The sequence below is a fragment of the Erithacus rubecula genome (genome assembly GCF_903797595.1).
Source record: "Erithacus rubecula genome assembly, chromosome: 1".
Taxonomy (NCBI): Eukaryota; Metazoa; Chordata; class Aves; order Passeriformes; family Muscicapidae; genus Erithacus; species Erithacus rubecula.
The window spans coordinates 29,444,756-29,464,932 of NC_136658.1; the positions used below are offsets into that span (position 1 = coordinate 29,444,756).

Below are 20,177 nucleotides of genomic sequence, written 5' to 3' on the forward strand. Positions count from 1 at the left end.
AAAAAACATTTAACAGCCATCCCTCAGCTTATTCCTTAAGATTAATAAATCAAAACAGAAACACTGGGGAGTATGAAACAAACAAAAAAAAAAAATACTAAAACACCCTTGGCTAAATTTAATTTCTATTAGAATCCCTAGTCATGATGGAAATGTGTTTATAACCACAAACCTCCACTAAATTATCTTAACAGCCTCTAGCTGTTGTGCTGATGGCCAAAACAGCACAGTAAATTACTGTCTCACCATACAAAATTATACACATCGCTATTACACCATCCTTCACTCCCAGCCTCTCAAAAGCAGAGCAGATTTATTCTTATTACCCAACTGAGCTCACCCACCAGCACACACACGTGCCCTGCCACGTGTGTACTCCCAAAACAGAGTAAACCCACCGATTTTGGCACAAATGCCCTGCCCAGCACACAACAACCACTCACCTCTTCCCCCTCCTTTCCCACGTCTGACTGACTTTCTGCTCATCAGGTTTTCCTGTCTGGCAGCTGGACTGAGTTTTTGAACAGGCTGAATTCCCTCCTCACCTTATCCCATGAACTTCAAGGCAAGGCACGTGCGAGCGAACTTGGCTCAGGAAACTTGGAATTTCTCAGCATGAGACTGCAGGGACTGAGCATGCTGGGATGCAGATAAAAATGGGAAGATGAGACTGAAGGATGTTGGTGTCTGGCTCCCAGCTCTGTGGCAGACTTGTTGCCAGACCTGAAATATTCACTTAGTCCCTGTACAATATAATTTCCTACTCATAAAGCAGGGCCAGTAAAGATCCAAGTAGTCCTGTAAACAACCTGGTAGTCCAGGGGTGGAAGGGTTAGAAATTCACTGAGTGTCCAACATCTTGTGCCAAGCTCTTTTGGGATGTGCAAAGCTAAAATAACTTGTGTTTACCACCCATGTCAGTGCTATAGTACCAAGACCCTAGAATAATCAGGGTAGGTGTATGAGTATTAGTGAGAGTTCAAAGCGCAAGAACCAAAACTTGGGGGAAAGAAAATTATCCCAATCCCAGGCCACACCACTGGGCTTTGGGAGCAAAAAGGATAAAAGTGGGAAAATGAAAGAAGCAGATATGATAATATCCAGGAATATATACTGACCAGGACTGAATGTCTGAGTTACAACTTGAAGAGCACACAACCGCACTTCTGATTGTGCTGTCTCGTTTTCTATCAAACCAGTGTTTTGTTAGGTTTTTTGTTGTTGTTGTTTGATTTGCATGTTTTTTTTAAATTTTAAAATATATATAACAAGTCAAAAGTCTCCCACACTTTGAAGAAATCAATCCAAGGTTTTGACCAGGTCCTTCCACACTGACAAAGAAGAGTTGAACCATGCCTAAATTACAGCTGACTCAGCAGCAATGTGCACAGCAGAGGGGATCATGTAAACCCCAAACATGTCATTCTGGCTTCTCACCTTCCTCCACAGCCTGAGCTACCGTTGGTTAGTGGGAGGCTCCAGGTACAAAGAAATGCAAAGAACAGGCTTTAAAAGCCCTTCCTAATTGCAAATGCAAATCTTGTCCTTCCCAAGTGGTATTCAACAACTCAATTTCTTTCCATCTGAAATTCCAAGTGTGTCAGAGCAGCAGGTCCACACTTCACCCCAAAAGGCTTAATGGCAACATTTAACAGCACTGAGTTGGTCATGGCAGACTCTCCCAAGAAGCAGGATGGATAGAGAAAAATCACCAACAAAACACTGTCATGAAACACCCTACTTAAGCAAGAACTCATAAAAAAGCCTCGTGAACAACCTACACATTGCACAGGTGAGGATTTGCTTTACGTCCCTTTTTCAGTCCCAGCCCAGAACAATGCATGAAGCCCAAGATAAACATTCATTGTCAACTCCCTGTGAACACCTGACACACACTGCTGAGCACAGAGTATTTGGTGAAGCACTGTCCATGACACCAACCTGTAACACACTCTGCCTTCTGCTGCACGTGAGGCACCTTCAGTATTAAAAAACCCCAAACAAGTCAACCTTGCAGGCAACCTTCTTCTCTATACATGACTCTGTCTTCAAATCTTGCTCCCCAGTGCACCTTCCTGTGACAGCACATGACACATCAGCCCATCTGCATGCCAGCTGACTGTACTGATTTGATGCTAAAAAGAGTGTATTGATTGATTCCCAGATGAAGCCTCAACCAATAAGTTTTGCAAGTGTTTGAGACAATGGCCCCATCCCTTCAGGCCCTCCCTCCCTTGGGCTGACTCTGAAGGGAGTGTAGGGAAGCAGCTGAGAATGGCTTTGGGAGCAGCTCCATGGTTATGGAGCTGGATGTAGCTAGTGTTGGACCAATGCACACCAATTTCACACAGGTGGAAACTCGCTGAGAAGCAAAGAGGAGAGAGGCCTATCTCTTGGGAAAACCCATCCTCAACTGTTTGACTGCTTTAAACCTCAAAATAATTTTGTTCCCTTCCAGTGTCTTCATGCTACCAACTTCTAAAATTGGCCAATATTCACATTATTCATATCTTATCCACTTTATAAGGTGCAAATTCAGAGTTGGTAGGAGGAGGCAGCTTCTCCCCCATTCCACATCAACAGTAGAGGCAGAACTCGCTGAAGGATGAAGAAACAAAAAGATCCTGCAAGCTTTAACATCTGTGACCTGCTCCCCTTCTGCATTTGATGCCAAACTGTCAGACACATCTGGCCACCACTCTCAAGCACAAATCTTGCCTCTCCAAGAGTGGGTTCCAAGATGGGACATAATTCTCTCTGGTGATGTGCCAAATGCTTTGGGCCACTTCCCAAAGAAGGACCCTGGTGCTCACATAAGAAGTCCCACAAGCCAAGCTGAATTGCTGTCCCTCCTCTGCAGGGACAGCAGCAGCCTTGAGGACTTTTATCAGGGGACTTTCTCGTTCACTTTCCTTGGAAGGTGGCTGTCCTTTGCTGCTTTGGAGGCCTGTTGTGTAAAGCTTTCCCAGGCTTCTAATCACTCACATCACCCTCCTCCAAAGATGCTGGTGTCAGGGGTCCACCCACACACACATTGCTGCAGGATAAAGTCCTGATTGCTGGCAGGAAAACTTCCTGCTCCCTGTCCTGCCTCACTCCATGCACACAGAGGGCTCAGACAAGGACCTAAACAGATAAGGCTCAGTTAAAACCTCAACTGCCAATTTTGAAACCTTGAGCAGGGACCAGCCTACATCATTTCTCAGTATTTCCTTCTGGTTGAGACAGCTAGAATGACCCCTGTCAGTCCATATATCCCATATCTTCTGCATGTATTTTTTTTCCCCTTTCATTATTTATTTATTCCCCTCCCTCAAAGGCTTTAAGGAGTCACAATCACAGAGTGCCCACTGTCTGCATGGCTGCCCCTGTGGATAACATGAGGCCATGCTGGAGGTAGCAGTGGGGCTCAGCTGCCAGCTCTGCACCCCTCTCTCCTGCCACCCTGGCCCTGTGCCCTGACCCCTGAAACAATGAGCTCTTCTGTTCCCAGTACCCACTGGAAACTCCAGTCTGACATTACGTGTGGTGGGCAGTGGGGAGGCAGGCAGGGAAGGCAAGGGGGGCAGGACACAAGCCTCAAGTCATCAATTCTTCCTGGGTCAAGGCAAATGAAGTTTTCCTGGGATCTTCCTATCTGGAGGGAGCTATTTAGGAACAGTGACCCAGAATCAAAGGAGCAGTGTGCAGTGTTGATGGCATGGAAGTAGAGTGGCTGTTTTATATTGTCAATCAGCCAGAAGGGGCATTTACAGAGGGGCATTTATGGAAGGGGCATGGAGAAGAAAAGGCTCTGAGGAGACCTCATTGTGGCCTTCCAGTACTCAAAGGGAGCTTTTAAATAAGAGGAAGAGTGAGTTTTTACACAGGCAGATAGTGATTGGAAAAGGGGAAAGAGTTCTCAACTAAAAGAGGAGAGATTCCGATTAGATGTTAGGAAGAAATTCTTTACTGTGAGGTCACAGGTTGTCCAGAGAAGCTGTGGATGTTCCATCTCTGGAAGTACTGAAGGCCAAGTTGGATGAATCTCTGAGCAATCTGATCTAGTGGAAGGTGTCCCAGTCCATGGCAGGGGCTTGGGACTAGGTGATCTTTAAGGTGGCTTCCAAACCAAACCACTGTGATTCCATGATCCCATGGTTTACTGAGCTTGTCCCCTTCTGTGCTGTGCTCAAACACAGCATCTGTGGGCAAGCAGTGTGAGAAGAAAGGAAATCTGCAGTCACTGACATGGCCTCTACAGGAGTGGCAAGACAGGCTTTTAAATGGAGAGGCAGCTACTGAAACCCTGAGCTGAACTGCACAGCCAACCTTCCCTTTTCCATGGGGCACAGTTTCAAGCCAAGAGCATCCAAAGAGCAGTAAAACCACATATTTCCCCCTAAAAATTAACAAAAATGGCCAAAAGATCCTTAAATAACTGTGTGGATGAAGACCTGAAGAACAGATCAGCATCAATGACTAATAACCCCATTAAGCATCATTACTGAAATCATTATGAGATTAAAAAAATGCGGATGAAAGCACTGCCTAGGTCAACAGCAGCACATGATACTACAGCTCCCATGTATGTGCAACACAGCTCTTCAAAGCTGAACATTTAAAAGAAACCCCAGTGTCACCAGTAGAGACGAGAGAAATGAAAGCTTACGAGGCACTTTTGGAAACAAGACATAATCCCTGGTTGGATATTATGTTAAGTGGCCAGAAAATGGATTTAGCAAGTCAACTTGCAACTTCTGGCAGCTACATGTAAGTCCACTGGCTTGTTCTGAAGGTCAGTGAGGAACCAGAATGGGTGAGGCAGCAGCTGGGATCATCAGGAAAACTTAATCACTGAAAATCCATGAAATTCAGGAGACCACAAATCTTTGACTCAAAATGTTATTTCCATCTCACCATATGGATGCAGGACCTGGAACTCCACCAAAGAAATGTCTAAATGCCTTCCAAAGCAAATGCGTTTGGAAAATACCAGGTTCAAATGAAATAAGATGCATAACAAGTATTGAAATGCCATTAGGACAGTATCTTCGATCCAGAAGACATGATGGAAATAGTTTGGATGTGTCCAAAAGGCGTGGGGAAGCAAAAGAAAGAATAAATAATAATTAAAAAAAGAAAAAACAAAAAAAAACAACCAGAAGACAGTTCAGTCAATAGATTTTAATTTCTGTCAATAGATTATTATTTCTGTCACAGAGAGAACAAACATACAGCATTTAAAAATTCAGAGGCCATGTGGAGTCTGGAGTAGGCAGAGACAGAAAAGCTTTTGAAGCAACAGAAAAGAAGAATCAATCTGAAAACTTAATACAGAAATGTCTAAGAGCTGTTCTCAACTGGTCCTGCCTCAAAACTAGATTTAAACTATAAATAAAAATGACCCATTTCTAACCTAAGAGAGAACTTCCTACCATGAACACACATAATTTTGGGGCAAGAATATTCACATTTGGATGGAGAAGTTCATTTCTAGGCATTAGTGTAATGCAGACAACCAGACTGATGTAAGATTTCCCAGATCAGAACCTTCTCCAGGAAAAGTGCACAAGATCTCAGAAAAAAAATAGGAACCAAATATGAAAACACAAATCCAGAGATGAAATCAGCTCTCCACTTCCCCCCCAGGTTGCTGGATTTAGTCCAGGCTCATTGGAGAAACAGGCACCACTGGCTATCTTACACAGCAAGAAACATATGCTTCCAGCACTCAGATTTTCCTCCTGTCCTTTAAAGGCACAGCTTGCAGCCTAAAGACAGCTAAGAACAATTTTTTTTTCCCAAAGCTGCTTTTAAAGCATTTTTGAAAATTTTAAGCACAGCACGTATTTAAGTTGGTGTATGACTGGCTATGATTGATGACATGTGCAGGATGGCACTGTGCAGGCTTGCACACTGACCTTGAGGAAATCCTCTTTGTGCGCTGCAAGGTCCTGGCAGGTGCCTTGGTGCAACTGAGTGTGCCTGGCAGCATGCAAATGGTCTGGGTCTCTTCTTAAGGGCTCAGGTCTGTTTTCTGGGAATCCACACGATGAACATTTGCTTTTTCTGTTACTAATCACAAATAAGAAAGGAAAGTGATCATAGAATTACAGAAGATCCTGAGCTGAAAGGGATCCATAGGGATCACTGAAGTCCAACTCCTGGCCCTGCAGAGGACACCCCAAGAGTCAAACCATGTGCCCAAGAGCATTGTATAAATCAGACTTAGTGCTGTGATCACTTCCCTAGGGAACCTGTTCCAGTGCCCAACCACCCTTTGGGTGAAGAGCCCTTTCCTAATACCCAACGTGAACTTTCCCTGACACAGCTTCACATCCCCTCAGGTCCAGTCCCTGGTCACCATAGAGAAGAGAGCAGTGCCTGCCCCTCTGCTTCCACAGCACTGTCAGACCACAATGAGGTCTCCCCTCAGTCAGCTGTTCTCCAGACTGAACAGTCCAAGTGCCCTCAGCTGCTCCTCGTAAGGCTTCCCCTCTAGAGCCATCATCATTTTCATGGCCCACCCCTGGACACTCTCTAACCTTTGTATCTTTCATACACTGTGGCACCCAAAAAGCCCCCAGCCCTGGAGGTGAGGCCACCCCAGCTCAGAGCAGAGGGGACAATCCCCTCCCTTGCCTGGCTGGTGATGCTGTGTCTGATGCCCCCCAGGACATGCTTGGCCCTCCTGGCTGCCTGGGCACTGCTGACTCAAATTCAACTTTCTGTCCACCAGGAACCCCAGGTCCCTTTCCATGGCACTGCTCTCCAGAACCTCATTCCACAGGCTGTCTGCACATCCAGGGTTCCCCCATGACAGGTGCAGAATCTGGTACTTTGCCTTGTTAAACTTCATATGGTTGGTGATTGCCCAAATCTCTAATTTGTCCAGATGTCTCTGTAGGGCCTCTCTGCCTTGGAGGGAGTCAACAGCTCCTCCCAGCTTATCACCATCAACAAACTTAACACCCCTTTGAGTCCTGCACCCAAGTAATTTTTTAAGATGTTGAAGAGCACTGGCCCTGAGTCCTGCAGAACCCCACTGAAGATCAGTCCCCAGCCATGCTCTACACTGGCTCCATCTATAGATGGAGTTCACTCCCACATTCACTGCCAATTTGCTGTGGTTTAACCCATGATAACCACATGATAACCACAAAGCTGGTTTCACTTGGCAGCAAGGTGGAGGAGCTACGCAGAATAGCAGCAAAATGTCTTTCAGCTCTATGGGCACCCTGGAGTAAATAAAAATCTCTCTCTCATTTCTTCCATCTCCTGAGATACATTTTGTCACCACTGTAAGGTGCTGAAAAATCCACCTAAGTATTATGATAGGAAAGTGAGACTTTAAAGGAATACTGAAAGGAAGGGGCATTTATATAAAAAGCAGTAATTTCCAAGCCTTTTGGATCAAGTAATCTTAGAGAGACCCTTGATGACCTTGGCACCTCCATCATCCAAATCCCTGATAGATGTATTATGTACTTGTCTGGACCAGCTGCAGTCTGTTTCCACAATTTCACAGATCCTCAGCAGCTTGCAAGCAGCTCAGAAGCCCCTGGCTCAGGTAGAAACCACAAAGCCAAGGTGAGTTTCCAGCCTGGGAATGACCCTGAACACAAGTGCAGACAAATCACTGACTTGCTCTGGGCTTTGGTTTCTCCACCAGAGCAGATCCTTCAGGGCAGATGTGGTCTCCCCAGACACAGCACATGGAGCCCCAGTCACCTCAGCTGCTACTGTAATACAGATAAATAATCTCTGTTCTGCCTTTGAGTCATTACTATAAATTATGTGCTTCGGTCTGGTAAACACTTTTGCATCATGTCTTCCATCTGATAGTTGCTAAATGAAAAACGGAAAAAAAAAAAATTGTTTCAGTATCACTTCTGCTCTCTTTCAAAGAGAAACAAGGCCAGCTTCCTCACACATTTTCTTTAAGTATTGTTTGTCTTTCTTAAGTTCAAGCTGTGCTTTGCCACCATCAATCTTTCACATCCACTGTGGACTGCCAAGACAATCAGCTAACTCTGAAGTCACTGAGGATTCACTGAAGCTGTCTTAGCAAAGCCAGAGTACCAGGAAAATACACAGGCTCACCCCCCACACAACACACCCTTGTGGGCATGTCCACCTCGATTGATGCATTGCCTCGGAACACACAGGGGTTAGTCCTGACCAAACCAGTTTGGGTTTCAGCAGCTGGAAAGAGCTGCCCCAGCACGTGTGTTGGCAGCAAACAAAACCAAGCCTGCCCACCTTCACAGCCAGCTGGGCTACAACAGCTCTACTGCTTCTGAGATTGGTGGCTCCACGTTGCACCTTGCAGGGGTGTCAGAAATGCTGGGTTAGAGGCACCTTGGGAGCTTCTAGTCCAGCCTTGAATTTGAGGTGTCACCAATTCAGGTCAGCTGGAATTTTCTCTAGCCAAGTCTTGAAAACCTTCAAAGACTGAGACCCTGCAGCCTCCGTGGGAGCCTCTTCCTTTACACCATGATCCTCTTACTGGAGAGGAGGGGTTTTCCTAAGACCCAACCTGAACCTTCAAAGCTGGGCTGTTGTTGTTGCTCCTTATTTTGTCACCTTCTACAATTAAAAAGAGTTTGACTCCATCATTCCCACAACTATCCTTCAAGTATCTGCATATTACTAGATCACAATTATCACGATGACAATGCATCACCACCTGACTGTCTCCAGAAAATGCTACAGTGGGCAAAGAAATGCAGCCCCACACTAAAACAAATGACCCCAAAAGGAGGTTGTAGGGAAGAGGTTGTGTGTTTTGACTCATCAGCAATGATGCAGCTGAGAAACAAGTTAGAGAGCGGGACCTTTGTGCAGCATTGCACAAGAGAGCTGGTGTGGCAGGAGTGCTGGCAGGCACTGCCTTTGCAAGAAAAATGCACCTCCTGACCTGCAAAACCTTCTCTGGTGGAGCAAGTGCTTATCCCTCCTCTGAATCATGGGGCAGATGACAATAGCTAAAATATAGGATGGTCTTTTGGAATCAAGCTGGGAGATTACATGGGAGGAGCAGGGTGAAGCAAGGCAGTTTGACAGATGGAATAAGTGCAAACTCATGGAGTTCAGTGCAGTCAAAACTTTCTACAAAGAACTTGTCAGAGCACTTTCCTGAGTCCCATCAGGAGATCCAGGTGACATAGCTGGTGCCCTTAAGCCTCTTAGCTATCCCTCCCTGCATCCAGGCTCAAAATCTATAAATTCACCTAAGCCAGCACTGGAAGGAGCTTTTTGGAGAATTTGTCAAATTTATTCCACTGCCTCAAAACAGATTCAGCTCTCTGAAGTGGAGTTTGGCCAACCTGCATTTCAGAACTGCCACGATGGAGACTCCAAGCCCATCCCAAACCATCTGTTCCACTGCTCCACTCCTCTGGAATCAGAGGTTAGGAAGTTTTTCCTACACTTGCTTCCCTTGCTGCAATTCAAGCTCAGCACTTCTTGGCCTCCAACCACCAGCCATGGAGAATAGTTTACTCCCTTCTCCTTCACAGCTACCTTTGGCATACTCGAGGTCTCTTGTTATTTCTCCTCTCATCCTCAAACCACCCCATTTCCTTCAGTCTTTCTGTTTTCTATATTTTTCTCATTTTTTGGTGCTTTTCTCTGGCGTGTCTGCAACTATTTCCTACTTTTGTTAGTGGGTAGAACATTCAAAATGAGGCATGGCACAGCTGAGCATGGGAGTGATCGATTAAAACTCCTTAGAAAGAAGAGGGGAAAAAAGGAGATAATTTTGCACAATACCTATCTTTTGTACTTTGCTGTAGAATAAAGAGATGTTCTTTCTTTTCCCTCTATAAAATTTCATCCCAATCAGCACTGTACCAAACTCCACCTGGCATCTCCACCACTTGACAACCTATGATATCTCTAATGGTCCTACTTCAGTCCACATCCCACATTCTCATTTAAGGAGGACATCCTTAGAATGCATTTTCAGATGGGATATGAAGGATCTACTTCAGGAACCAAAATAAGCCCTTCATCAAGGAGTTGCCCCTAGAAATAGGGCTGCAATCAGTAAATCAGTCCTTTAACCTCTTCTTGCCCCAGTGGAGAGAAGCAGCTCTTCCAATGACCTTCATTAAACTGCTTTTGCTCAGTGCAAGAATGACATTGATACAAAAAGCCAAACCCAGATAAACCAGCTGGGAGGAGGAAAAAAAAAAAGCAAAACCCACAGTACTAAAAGACTGTAAAATTGGTACATGACGAGAAGCTTTTGTTTTAGTCAGAACTGCAGACATACATCTCAGCCAGACAGAAAATACTCTGACTTCATGGCACATAAATGAGCAGGCAGAGCACACTGATCTAGCGATAGGGAGCTGAGCTGCTCTACGACAGCGCTTATTTTTCACAGTGCTTCCCTGCCACAGTCCAGCCCTGAGCCCATCGTGCTGGGCAGTGGACAGACACAAAACACTGCTCTAAACCACGTCTGACACAGGAGACAACAGACAGGCACGTCCAGCAGGACAGGACCAGGAGACAGTGAGTCAGTGCACGACCAGCACAACATGCGCAGGGCTCGGCTCGCTGGTCACACAACTAAAGCCCGGGGTTTTGTTTAGGGATTGGGGCTGTTTCTTAAATTTTTTTTAGAAAATGTTTTAAGGAGGAGGCAGGAGGAGAATTAAAAGACAGTTCTCTGCCTTGTGGCTGCGTACAAGGAGACCCTTTCATGCATGAAAGTCAGAAAAGGCAAAAGGTAGGGACAAGCTTTTTAACAGGATCTGTAGCAACAGGACATGGAACAATGGCTTTAAACTGAAAGAGGGTAGATCCAGACCAGACATGAGGAAGAAAATATTTTAGAACAGGGGTGGTAAAACACTGGCACTGGTTGCCCAGAGAGGTGGTGGATGCTCCACCCCTGGAAACATACAAGGCCAGGGGCAGGACTTTGAGGAACCTGGTCTAGTCCCTGCTCATTGCCAGGGGATTGGGATAGACGAGTTTAAACCCCTGTTCCAACCCAAACCATTCTATGAATGTACAAAAGGTATTTGTCTGAAAAAAAGCAATTAAGCAAGAGAATGAAGGATCTTGACATCCCAAGAAGAACAGAGGTGAAAAGAGATATTTTGGTACTTCATTTACTTCTGACCTTCAATTGTTTTCTTAGCTTTTATTATCAATGTTACAGTAGCATTTACAGCCAAACTTCCCAGAGTCTACATGAACCCCTGTCTGCAGTTATGAGGCTGAAAAAAGGTACACTTTGTCTCAACCTTTAAGCAGTCATCATTTGATTATTTGAATGTCTCTCAACAGAATAGAACTCACAATATTGATATTTTCCAGAGTGTTGTACAAACAGGTCCCACAATCTCACATAAACACAATCCTCTGAAGTGAAACAGAGTAAATGCAGATTAATGCTGCACAGGTCAGGTGTGGAGAAGAGTCCACTTTCCCAAATACCCTGGGTAGAAGTTAGAGAGAAAATTTAGTACTTTCCTCTCTTGCCATAGATCTCCTTGAAAAATAAAAGCAAGCTTAAAAAAGCACAGCACTTCAAGGACAGTGTTAGCAACACACCCATGTGCAGACACATACATTTGAAATGCATTTGTCAAAGAAAAAATAAATCTATCCTCTACCCTGTGTCAATACAGCCAGAGCAGGAACTTCAAACCCCATTAGCAGCATCCTGCAGCCTGAGATTTCTCCTTTGAGGTCTCAAAGCAGAATGCAAACCGAAGGTACAAGGAAAGCAGCAAAGCCAGCGATTCAGCACCTTCCCTTTGAGCCGTACAAAAACCAGCATAAAGCGCCTTGCGTGCACAAAAACCAAACTCCAGCCATGTGGGTTTATTGTGGACAAAGGCAGGTTTTACAGGAGGAAAACCATCATCCTCAGCCTCTGGACCAGCAGGCTGCTCTGAACTACTCTGGAGGAGAACCTGATCCTGCACGCACACCTCAGCTACAGAAATCCAGTACCAACAATAATGCATTACAAAGCAAAGGGACGGGGCAGCGCCAAGTGAGACACAGCCCCAGCTAAAGCCAACACTTCCAATCCAGCCACCGCTGCAGGAAGCTGGTGCAACTGGTGTGCAGGAAGGGAAGTGCCACTGACCGCAGCGCCGGGACCGCTGCAGAGCAGAGATCCCCTGGAGTGACATCTGCCCGGCATCGCTTCCTGCCCCGCGCAGCCTGCGTGGGACGGCCGGGCACATCCCAGCACGGCCGCGTTTCCTCTGGGGGGAATCAGGATGTTTTCAAAACATAGGTGGCTTGCAAAGCACTTTGGGATGTATGTGGATGAAAAGCACTCTTATGCACATCGATAATCAGCACTAACCGCTGGCGTGTCACACCCTCCATGTAGAGCATTTAGCAGATTTATTCAGCTCCTGCTGGAATGCCAGAGCACAAGCTGGATATTCAGACGGCGATGTGAGTGCCCTTTCATGGGGCAGATGCTGAGGAGCTAATGATGTTTGATGAGTTAAGGCCATTGGTGACTCAGGATCAGCAATTAGTTGATTTCTGCGGGAGGAAGGTGCTTTGCTCCATTAAGCTAAAAGCATCCTCCACAGTTCAGCATGCACAAAGTCATTCTGTCCACCTCCCACAAAGCCTGCCTACGTTCATTAGTGGGTTGATACTTCCCACATAAACACTCATGTTTACCTTACTGGATTCCCTAGCAGTTCCATCCCACAGCCCTTTGCCAACCTGATATTCCCTGGAAGAGCTTAAGGCACACAAGGAAAGGATTGCCAAGAGTGCTGGACACACAGTCTAATGCAAAGGGATGTGGTATCACTGATGTCTATGGGGCTGAACCCATTTTGGGCAAGGCTAATAACACTCTATCACAAATCAGACACAGCCCCAGTCCTGCTCTAGCCAGCAGCACAGGACCACAGACATCCCTCTCCCTCTCAAGGGTAGGCAGTGATGCTTCCATCAATCAGTAACAGGCACTGGGGAGACACCAGCTGCACTTGTTCTGTCTGCCATTCCCAAAATGCACGCAGGCAAAAGCAACAGGACCGAAGGATGATCTGGCCAGTGTCCCCCCAGGAAGGGAGAGCATCCAGCTCCCTCCCAGATGGCTGCATTCCAGCCATCTGAAGGCTGGCTGAGGCTGGTCAATGGTGTCAGGGAGTGGGACCCTTGACACGCTGGGGAGCGATGTGCCGAGTCATAGGACGGCAGCGCGTTTCTGAGCGCTAATGCCCGTGGCACATGGCAGGACTGTCAGGCGGAGGACGCAAAAAAACAGTTATTTCTTTCAATGAGTGGGGAATGTGACAGAGCTGGCATTTGGACCCTCTTTTTACAACTTCTTTGAAGTGTTTGATCTCAGCCGCTAACGACACAAAGGCTATCGAAGCCCTACTGGTGCTATCTTCAAAGGGTTCGGACGTTCAATGATTAATAGGAACCCAGCACGGGATGGGGGAGAGCGACTATTATGGGAACGCTGGGGGAGATCCAAGATGCGTTAGTACCTTTACTCTTCGGGACCAAGGTACTCCCAGCCTCCCCTAAACCAGACGACTTCAAAGGCGGGGGTGTGCCCGTGGCAGGTCCCGGGCGAGCCCGGCCACCGCGGGGGGCAGCCCGAGCGGCCCCAGCCGAGTGTCCGCTCCGGCCGCGGCCGCCACCGCCCCGGGGCGCGGAACCCGCCGGGGCTCGGCGATGCTCCCACCCGCCTTCCCGGGCGCCGGGGAGCCAGGAGCGCTCGCTCCCCGCCCGGCAAGGGGCACCCCGCCCTGCCGAGCTCCCGCGGCGCCGGCAGAGGCGGCGGCAGGTGCACCCGGGCTGGCGGCGGGGGAGCGGGGACGGAGGCGGGGGGATGGATCCCGGCTCTGCCGGGGCCGGGATAAGGATGAGATGGGGTGGGCTGAGACTTACGTATCTCCGTAACTTCTTCTCCGGCGGTGACTTTCGGAGCCAGCCCGAGCACACCACCTCCCCGCCGCTCATCGCGCCGCCGGGCGCTGCCTCCCGGCGCTCAGCGCCGGCCGCGCCGGCCCATGGAGGGCGGGCGGGGTGGGTGGGTGAGCGGGCGGATGGATGGATGGATGGGTGGGTGGGTGGGTGGAGGGAGGGAAAAAGGGAGGGAGGGATGGAAGGATGGATGGGGGGCGGCGAGCGCCTCCCCCCGCCGCCGCGGCCGCTCGGCTGCGAGCGGGGAAGCAGGAAACTGGCTCCTTCCCGGCTCACCACGCCTCCGCCCGCCCGGCGCCCCGCCAGCCCTGTTAAAGACACAAACCCCGCGGGGACAGGGGCTGCCCGGCCCACCGCCGCCCCCGAGGGGCTGCCGCTCGTCCCTGTGCCCCCACACTCATACAGTGCCTATAGAGAAACTTTATCCGTACTGCAGCAGGTGATCTCTAACAGCGCAAGCGTTCCTTAATTAAAAAGTACAGCTCCCCCCAGACCTCTTCCACGTAAGGTTTCATTACCCCAGCACCTCTCCTCTCTCTTGATGGAAAAGGTGCCTCTCACCTCGGAAAGGCGAGGCTGGCTTTAGCCTCGCTGTGCTCAGGGACTTGTGCCTGAGAGGAAGGTGCCATAGGAAAACAAAGAGGTTGGGCAAGAAACAGCCCAACTACAGTGATGCCAAAAACCCTCCTGGAGAAAAAAATAGCAATAAAAAACCACGAGGGGAATCAATAAAAGCTTCGTATTTTATTATTGATTTTTAAGTAATGGAGCAGTGGCCACTGAAAGGGGATTTGACTGCCATTGGAGTCTCATGTAGACAAGCCAGGTTTTGTATTACAGTGTATTATTCCCTGGCTGAGATTCACTATCAACTTTCAGATCTAGAAACATTGTACATTTCAAAGCCTGATCCTCTCCTCCCCATCTCAGGCAGTAATAAAACGTCCCTCCACAGCCCTTCGAGTTGTCTCATGCCCTAACCTTCCTTTCACTGCACCCTTTAAAGCAAAACTTGGGCATGACATACATAAAAGCTGAGTCCTTTCAGCTCACGTTCACATGGAAAACACAACCCATGTGCTAGGGATGGATTTGTACGACCTGTCTCTGTACAACAGCTCTGCCCCAAACCTGCTCGGGCACATTCAGTCATCCCTGCCTCAGCTTCCCTGCCTGTCCAACCTCTGTGGGCAGGGATGGTCCCTCCTTACGTGTTTGTGCTGTAGCTGGTGCAATAACAACTCCGTGCTGGCTGGATGTGCTACTGTATGTCACACAACAGCAACCTTTATATAACGCTGCTCGAGCAGGGATCTTGCATCACTTCAGAGCAGTAATTGCAACTTGCAGTGCCTCTGGGAGGTAGGAACACCTCTTTTCAAGATGGGGACAGCACGTTTAAGCCATATGTTGTTTATCATCTTTGTGAATGCATAAAGTAGGGGAATAACCCCTTACAGAACAAGTCAGTCATTTGTTAGGAATGTATTTTCTCAACAGCTTTGTTTTTCTGCCAGTGAAATCCAAAGGCTAAATAGGAAGTTTTTTCTACCTTCTCACTACCCAAATGAAGGGCTTGATCCTATTCCAATGCTGGGCAATATCTGCAGAGAGAGGCTACGCTCAGATCAGCTTGCCCACCTCTGCCAAAGCAGCGTGTGTGATGGGGCTGAGAGCAGGAGAGGATGGAGAGACCAGTTCTGTGATGGCCTCAGCCAGCATCACCTTATTCAGTGCACTGGAGCCATATCAATTTACACTGCATGAGAGTGAGAGTCTCACCTGCAAACTCTCCTGGGTTAGAGGACCTTCGTGCATTCATAGAGAAAACTGTGTCCTGGTGACCTGCACTTGAGAGATCTTCCCAAAACACACAGAAATTTCAGGGAGGCCAGTGAGCTATTGGGGATTTAGAAAGACTCAATTAAGAACAGACGATCATCACTAATATACAGGTATCATGCAAAACCATTCCGTGGTGTATGTTAATGATTCACAGGTTAGGAATTCACTCCTACTGACACCAATGCAAAGTGGTATCAGTTGGAATACCAGTTGCAGAGAACTTTGTCTACATTTTTATGTTAACAACTTCCACCACACAAAGTTGTAACACTTCATTTGGATGATGGATGTTTAAAGAAATGCTCCATAATTATCATTGTGTAAATTGGAAGGAATTATTCTATATGTTCTACGATAACCCTTGGTATATTACCCTGCTCACTTGCTGTACTATTCCTTCTCTCTGCTCATCCCCTATTCTGGATCACTGGAACTGACTTGGTTATATCATAAGATATATCTGAACTGTGTCTGAAACATGAAGTATCTCTGTGAATTCTTTTTTCCATTCTTTTGGTGATGCCTGGCACAGTATCTCAGATTGCTGGGACTTTCAGATGGGAAACGGGTTGCATTTTCTGTACATTTAAATATACTATTGTCTCAGATGTGACACAGAATCATAGAAGCATTAAAGTTGGTAATTGCCTCCAACATTATCGAGTCCAACTGTAATATAAGCTCTGTGCAGAAAAATGCTCCAAACAAAGATGCTGCACGTGAACGTGCCTCCCCAATTCCACTGTGGTTGTACGCAGAGTGGGAACAGTGAGTTAATTCTGGCATCAGGCTGCCAGATTACATATGATCCAATGCATGTAACATGACAATGCCTTATAATGCTGGCCCTCCTTAAAGCTTTTGGCTGGGAAGATACACAAATACTACCCTGAGTGCCCCTGGGAGTTAAAGACGATGTCTGTCATGAGCACAGCTCGATTTGGCAGCGCCTGCACGCTCGTAACAGTTTTTACCAACTTCAAGCTGTTCCTCCAACCGGCAGTGGAGAATGAACTCAGGCTGGCCCCAGCTGACTGCGTAAATCTCTGGAGTGTGAGCTAACAGCCAGCAGCCTTGGCGGAAAACTGTGTGAAAACCACATCCCTGTGTTGGAAAAACCTGACGAGGGAGTTATGCGAAGCCATCGAGAATCCATCTCTGCCAGCAGAAGCAACTGGAGGAGGAACAGCAGAATTAGCAGGCATAGCAAGGGAGAAATAAAGAGATGCCATGTAAGAACTAATATTCCTTGAAGAAGAGTAAGGCTGAGAGAAACATTTTTCTAAGAAAAAGCCCTTGTACTCTCTTTTGCGTGCTGAGGTGCACGACCAAGTGACACTTTCTTCTGCAGAAACCTCTGGGGTTTTCAATCGTAATCTCCAGTATGGTTTTTTGTTCATGTCTGAAACCGAAAAATCAGAACTTCTAAGAAAGAAACCACAATGTCCACCGCTAATCCTCCCTGCTCCAAATTTATTCAAATGAGCTGTGCCATCTGCTGGCAGACGGGAAAGCTGCAGGCGGAGCAATTCCCCTCCTTGCTCCCAGCCGCTGCTGCAAGCAGTCGGGATGGAGACACCGGGCATTTCCTGAGGATTAGGGACCAGCTGGCTGAAACGCTTCGAGCTACTTACCCCAGCCAGGCACAAATCCCGTGGAAATGCCCTATACCGTGGTTAATATAAACCGAAACAGGTTGGGGGAGGGAGCGGAGCGGCGGGAGGAAAGGCTTGAAACGTGCCGTGCTGCTTGGTGCTCCTTGCCTGCTTTTAATTCTGAGCGAATGCTCAGTCTCCCGAGATGCGGCTCCACAACAATAAGACCTGACTTTATCTTCATGCAACAGTTCCTGCAGCAGAGCGGGATGGGAGCAGCTTTTTCATTTCATGAAGGATTTTCAAGGTTAAAAAAAAAAATCACCTCTTTTAAGAACTCGCGCCTTTTCAAGCTTTCCACCCTCCATAGAAGAGCACAGCAAGCCCCCCAGAAAGACTGCAATTGAAGCCAAACCACAAGACAGTCCTTTCCTTCTTGTGACAGGCAGCAGCTCCAGCAACACTGGCTGCTTTCCATGAGCAGAGGGAACAGTAGCACAAGGTGCTTTGATCAGATAATGAGTCAGTTTGAAGCATCTTCAGTACAGTGTTGAGGCAAAGACAGGGCTCTGATGCCTTAATACAGGCTTGAAACAGAGAAGAGATGACTTGCAATTCAGCAGTATTCAAGGCACATAGGCTTGAGTGGGGTTGGCGATCCTGCTTTGTCTTCTCTCTGTTGGAGATCCTGGCCAGAACCAGCACATCCCACCCAGAATGGATACAGACCCTGGGCAGCACAGGGAGGAGCCTGCTGAGCTGGGTAGTGTCTGAGGATGCAGCAGGAGGACACTTCCAGTCCTCACACTTGAATGTTATTAAGGAAGACTTCCTATTCATATTCAGTCCACACTGAAGCCCAGTCCTACTTCTCTCACCAAACTACACACTGAGAAATAACTGCCTGGAGCTGAGCTGGGACAGAACGCTACTACTGCATTTCTCAGTTCTGGACTCAGGTGGAGAGGTGTTTTTTGAACCTTGTGATTCCTTCTAGGATGGATGAGGTCCTCATGCAAACTCTCTTGCCTGGATCCAGACGCATTTTTGGCAGCTACCTTACCTTTTTCTTGCCCTCCCCCCCCCCCCCCCCCCACCCCCCCAGCTTATCCTATTTTTACCACAGAAGGGAAGGAAACTAGGAGCTTTCCCTTTTTTATTTTCTCACCTCTTCAAAACAGAAAACCATTATACAACTGCTTGGTGGAAAGTGTACCAGGCAATGCTCCAGACACAGACACTATTCTGACTTAAGCATAAAGGCCACTTCATCTTTTTTTTTCCCTGATGAGACTGGCAGCTCAGCATGGGAAGGACTCCCTCTGCGGACACTATTTGGCACAATGGGGCTTTGACCACAGCTGGACCCAGGGCAAGCAACCTTAAAACAAATGATAATAAAACAGGCAGGAGAAATCTTTGCCGGGCTCCCCTGCCTGCTTGCCCGACCCCGGTGTACTCTCACATCCTTAGGCATTACTTCAAGAGCAGATGGTGCTCTGTGGTAGAGCAAACGAGCAATTATCCTCCTGACACCCTGCAAGGCCTCCCCACATGCGATTGCAAGAAGTTACTTCACCCCAAGCTAAGAGCTGTTGTCTGGCTTTTCAGCATAATTGGATGTAATCAAGTTTAATTTGGTTGGTGCAGTAACTCTGAAGACTTTTGTAACTGGATTACTGTTGGCTCAACGGTCATGTGCCATTATATCTGCTGGCCAAAACAGAAGCCAGAATAAAAACAGATGCTTTCCCCCAGCTCCTCCTTCCAGTGACACCCCTCCAGGATATGAGCTTGCCCTGTACAGCCAATATAATGAACTAAAAATTCTATTAGAAGAAGGAAGTCATTGCTGTTGTATTGTGGCCAGGCCTCTTCTACAAAGTGTAAATTACTTAGAATATGTATCTCTACATTTGTTTACAATTGTTGACTGTGCACAGCTTAGAGCTAAAACTACTGGAATACATACCTGCTATGCATGTGAGCTTTTAGAATTATAAATCTTATTATTCTAACTATGCATGTAGGGAAGCTGAGAACATGAGCAGGAGTGAGTGGCTGATGAGGACTGCCTCCCCTAGATTCTATTTTCCCCTGTACACCACCATCTGAGAACAAGGAAGATACAAAATGCTATGTTCATAGCAGACCTATAACTCTGCTGCAGGCAATCTATAGGTGAGAGGGGGGCATCTGGTAAATGCAACAACGCCAGAAGCATAAATACTTTATTTTCAGACCCCCCCCCACTGCTACCAGTGTTAAGTCATGAAAGAAGCATGTGAAAGCCATCATGCTTTAGGTCACATTTTGCAAATTCAAGAGCCTGTTGTCTTTTGCAACGTCCCTCAAATGCTGACAGTTAAAACACACTGATACACTCCCAAAAGATGCTGGGGCCAGGCAAAGAAAGACTGAAATACGGCACTTTTTTAACAGTGAAAATAATCACTGGAGCACAGCACAGAGGGGATATGCTCTTGTGGTTTCAAAGCATTTTAGCCCATCTAGGGTGTATTATACTCCTGGCTGAGATGTCGATTGCATTTTAAACAGACACCTCCTAGAAGTCTAAAGTGTGAAGAGACATTGCTGAGATCAGAGCAAAAGCTGCTCTGCAGTTGCCAGTCCCAAATGCTACACAGCAGCCACCCTCCCAGCTGAATGCTGTTAAGCTGTAGTTGCAGCATATGCATCTCTGGTTTTGGCCAGATGGCTATTTTAAGTTTCTAATGATCTGGGAAATGAACACTTTATAATGTTCTATCTCAGAGGGTTTAGCACAAACTTTCTTCCTTTCATCCATGG

At 47.2% G+C, this 20,177-nt stretch overlaps 1 protein-coding gene across 4 annotated transcripts in view; it reads right to left on the bottom strand.

Moving 5' to 3' along the window:
* The window catches only part of GAB2 (GRB2 associated binding protein 2), a gene marked incomplete at its 3' end in the record, with an annotated part of 91,931 nt that extends 77,762 nt beyond the window's left edge, over positions 1 to 14,169 (bottom strand). For 2 of the 4 annotated variants that reach the window (XR_013773653.1, XM_079300993.1), the window contains exon 1: positions 13,891 to 14,056. Coding sequence is in view for 2 of the 4 variants with exons in the window: in XM_079300993.1 (XP_079157119.1) it covers positions 13,891 to 13,962 (72 nt within the window). Of the gene's footprint in view, positions 1 to 443; positions 557 to 13,890 lie in introns of those variants that run through there. The other 2 variants (XM_079300994.1, XM_079300995.1) reach the window with 2 other exon arrangements.
* Between the last annotated feature and the right edge of the window lie 6,008 nt (positions 14,170 to 20,177).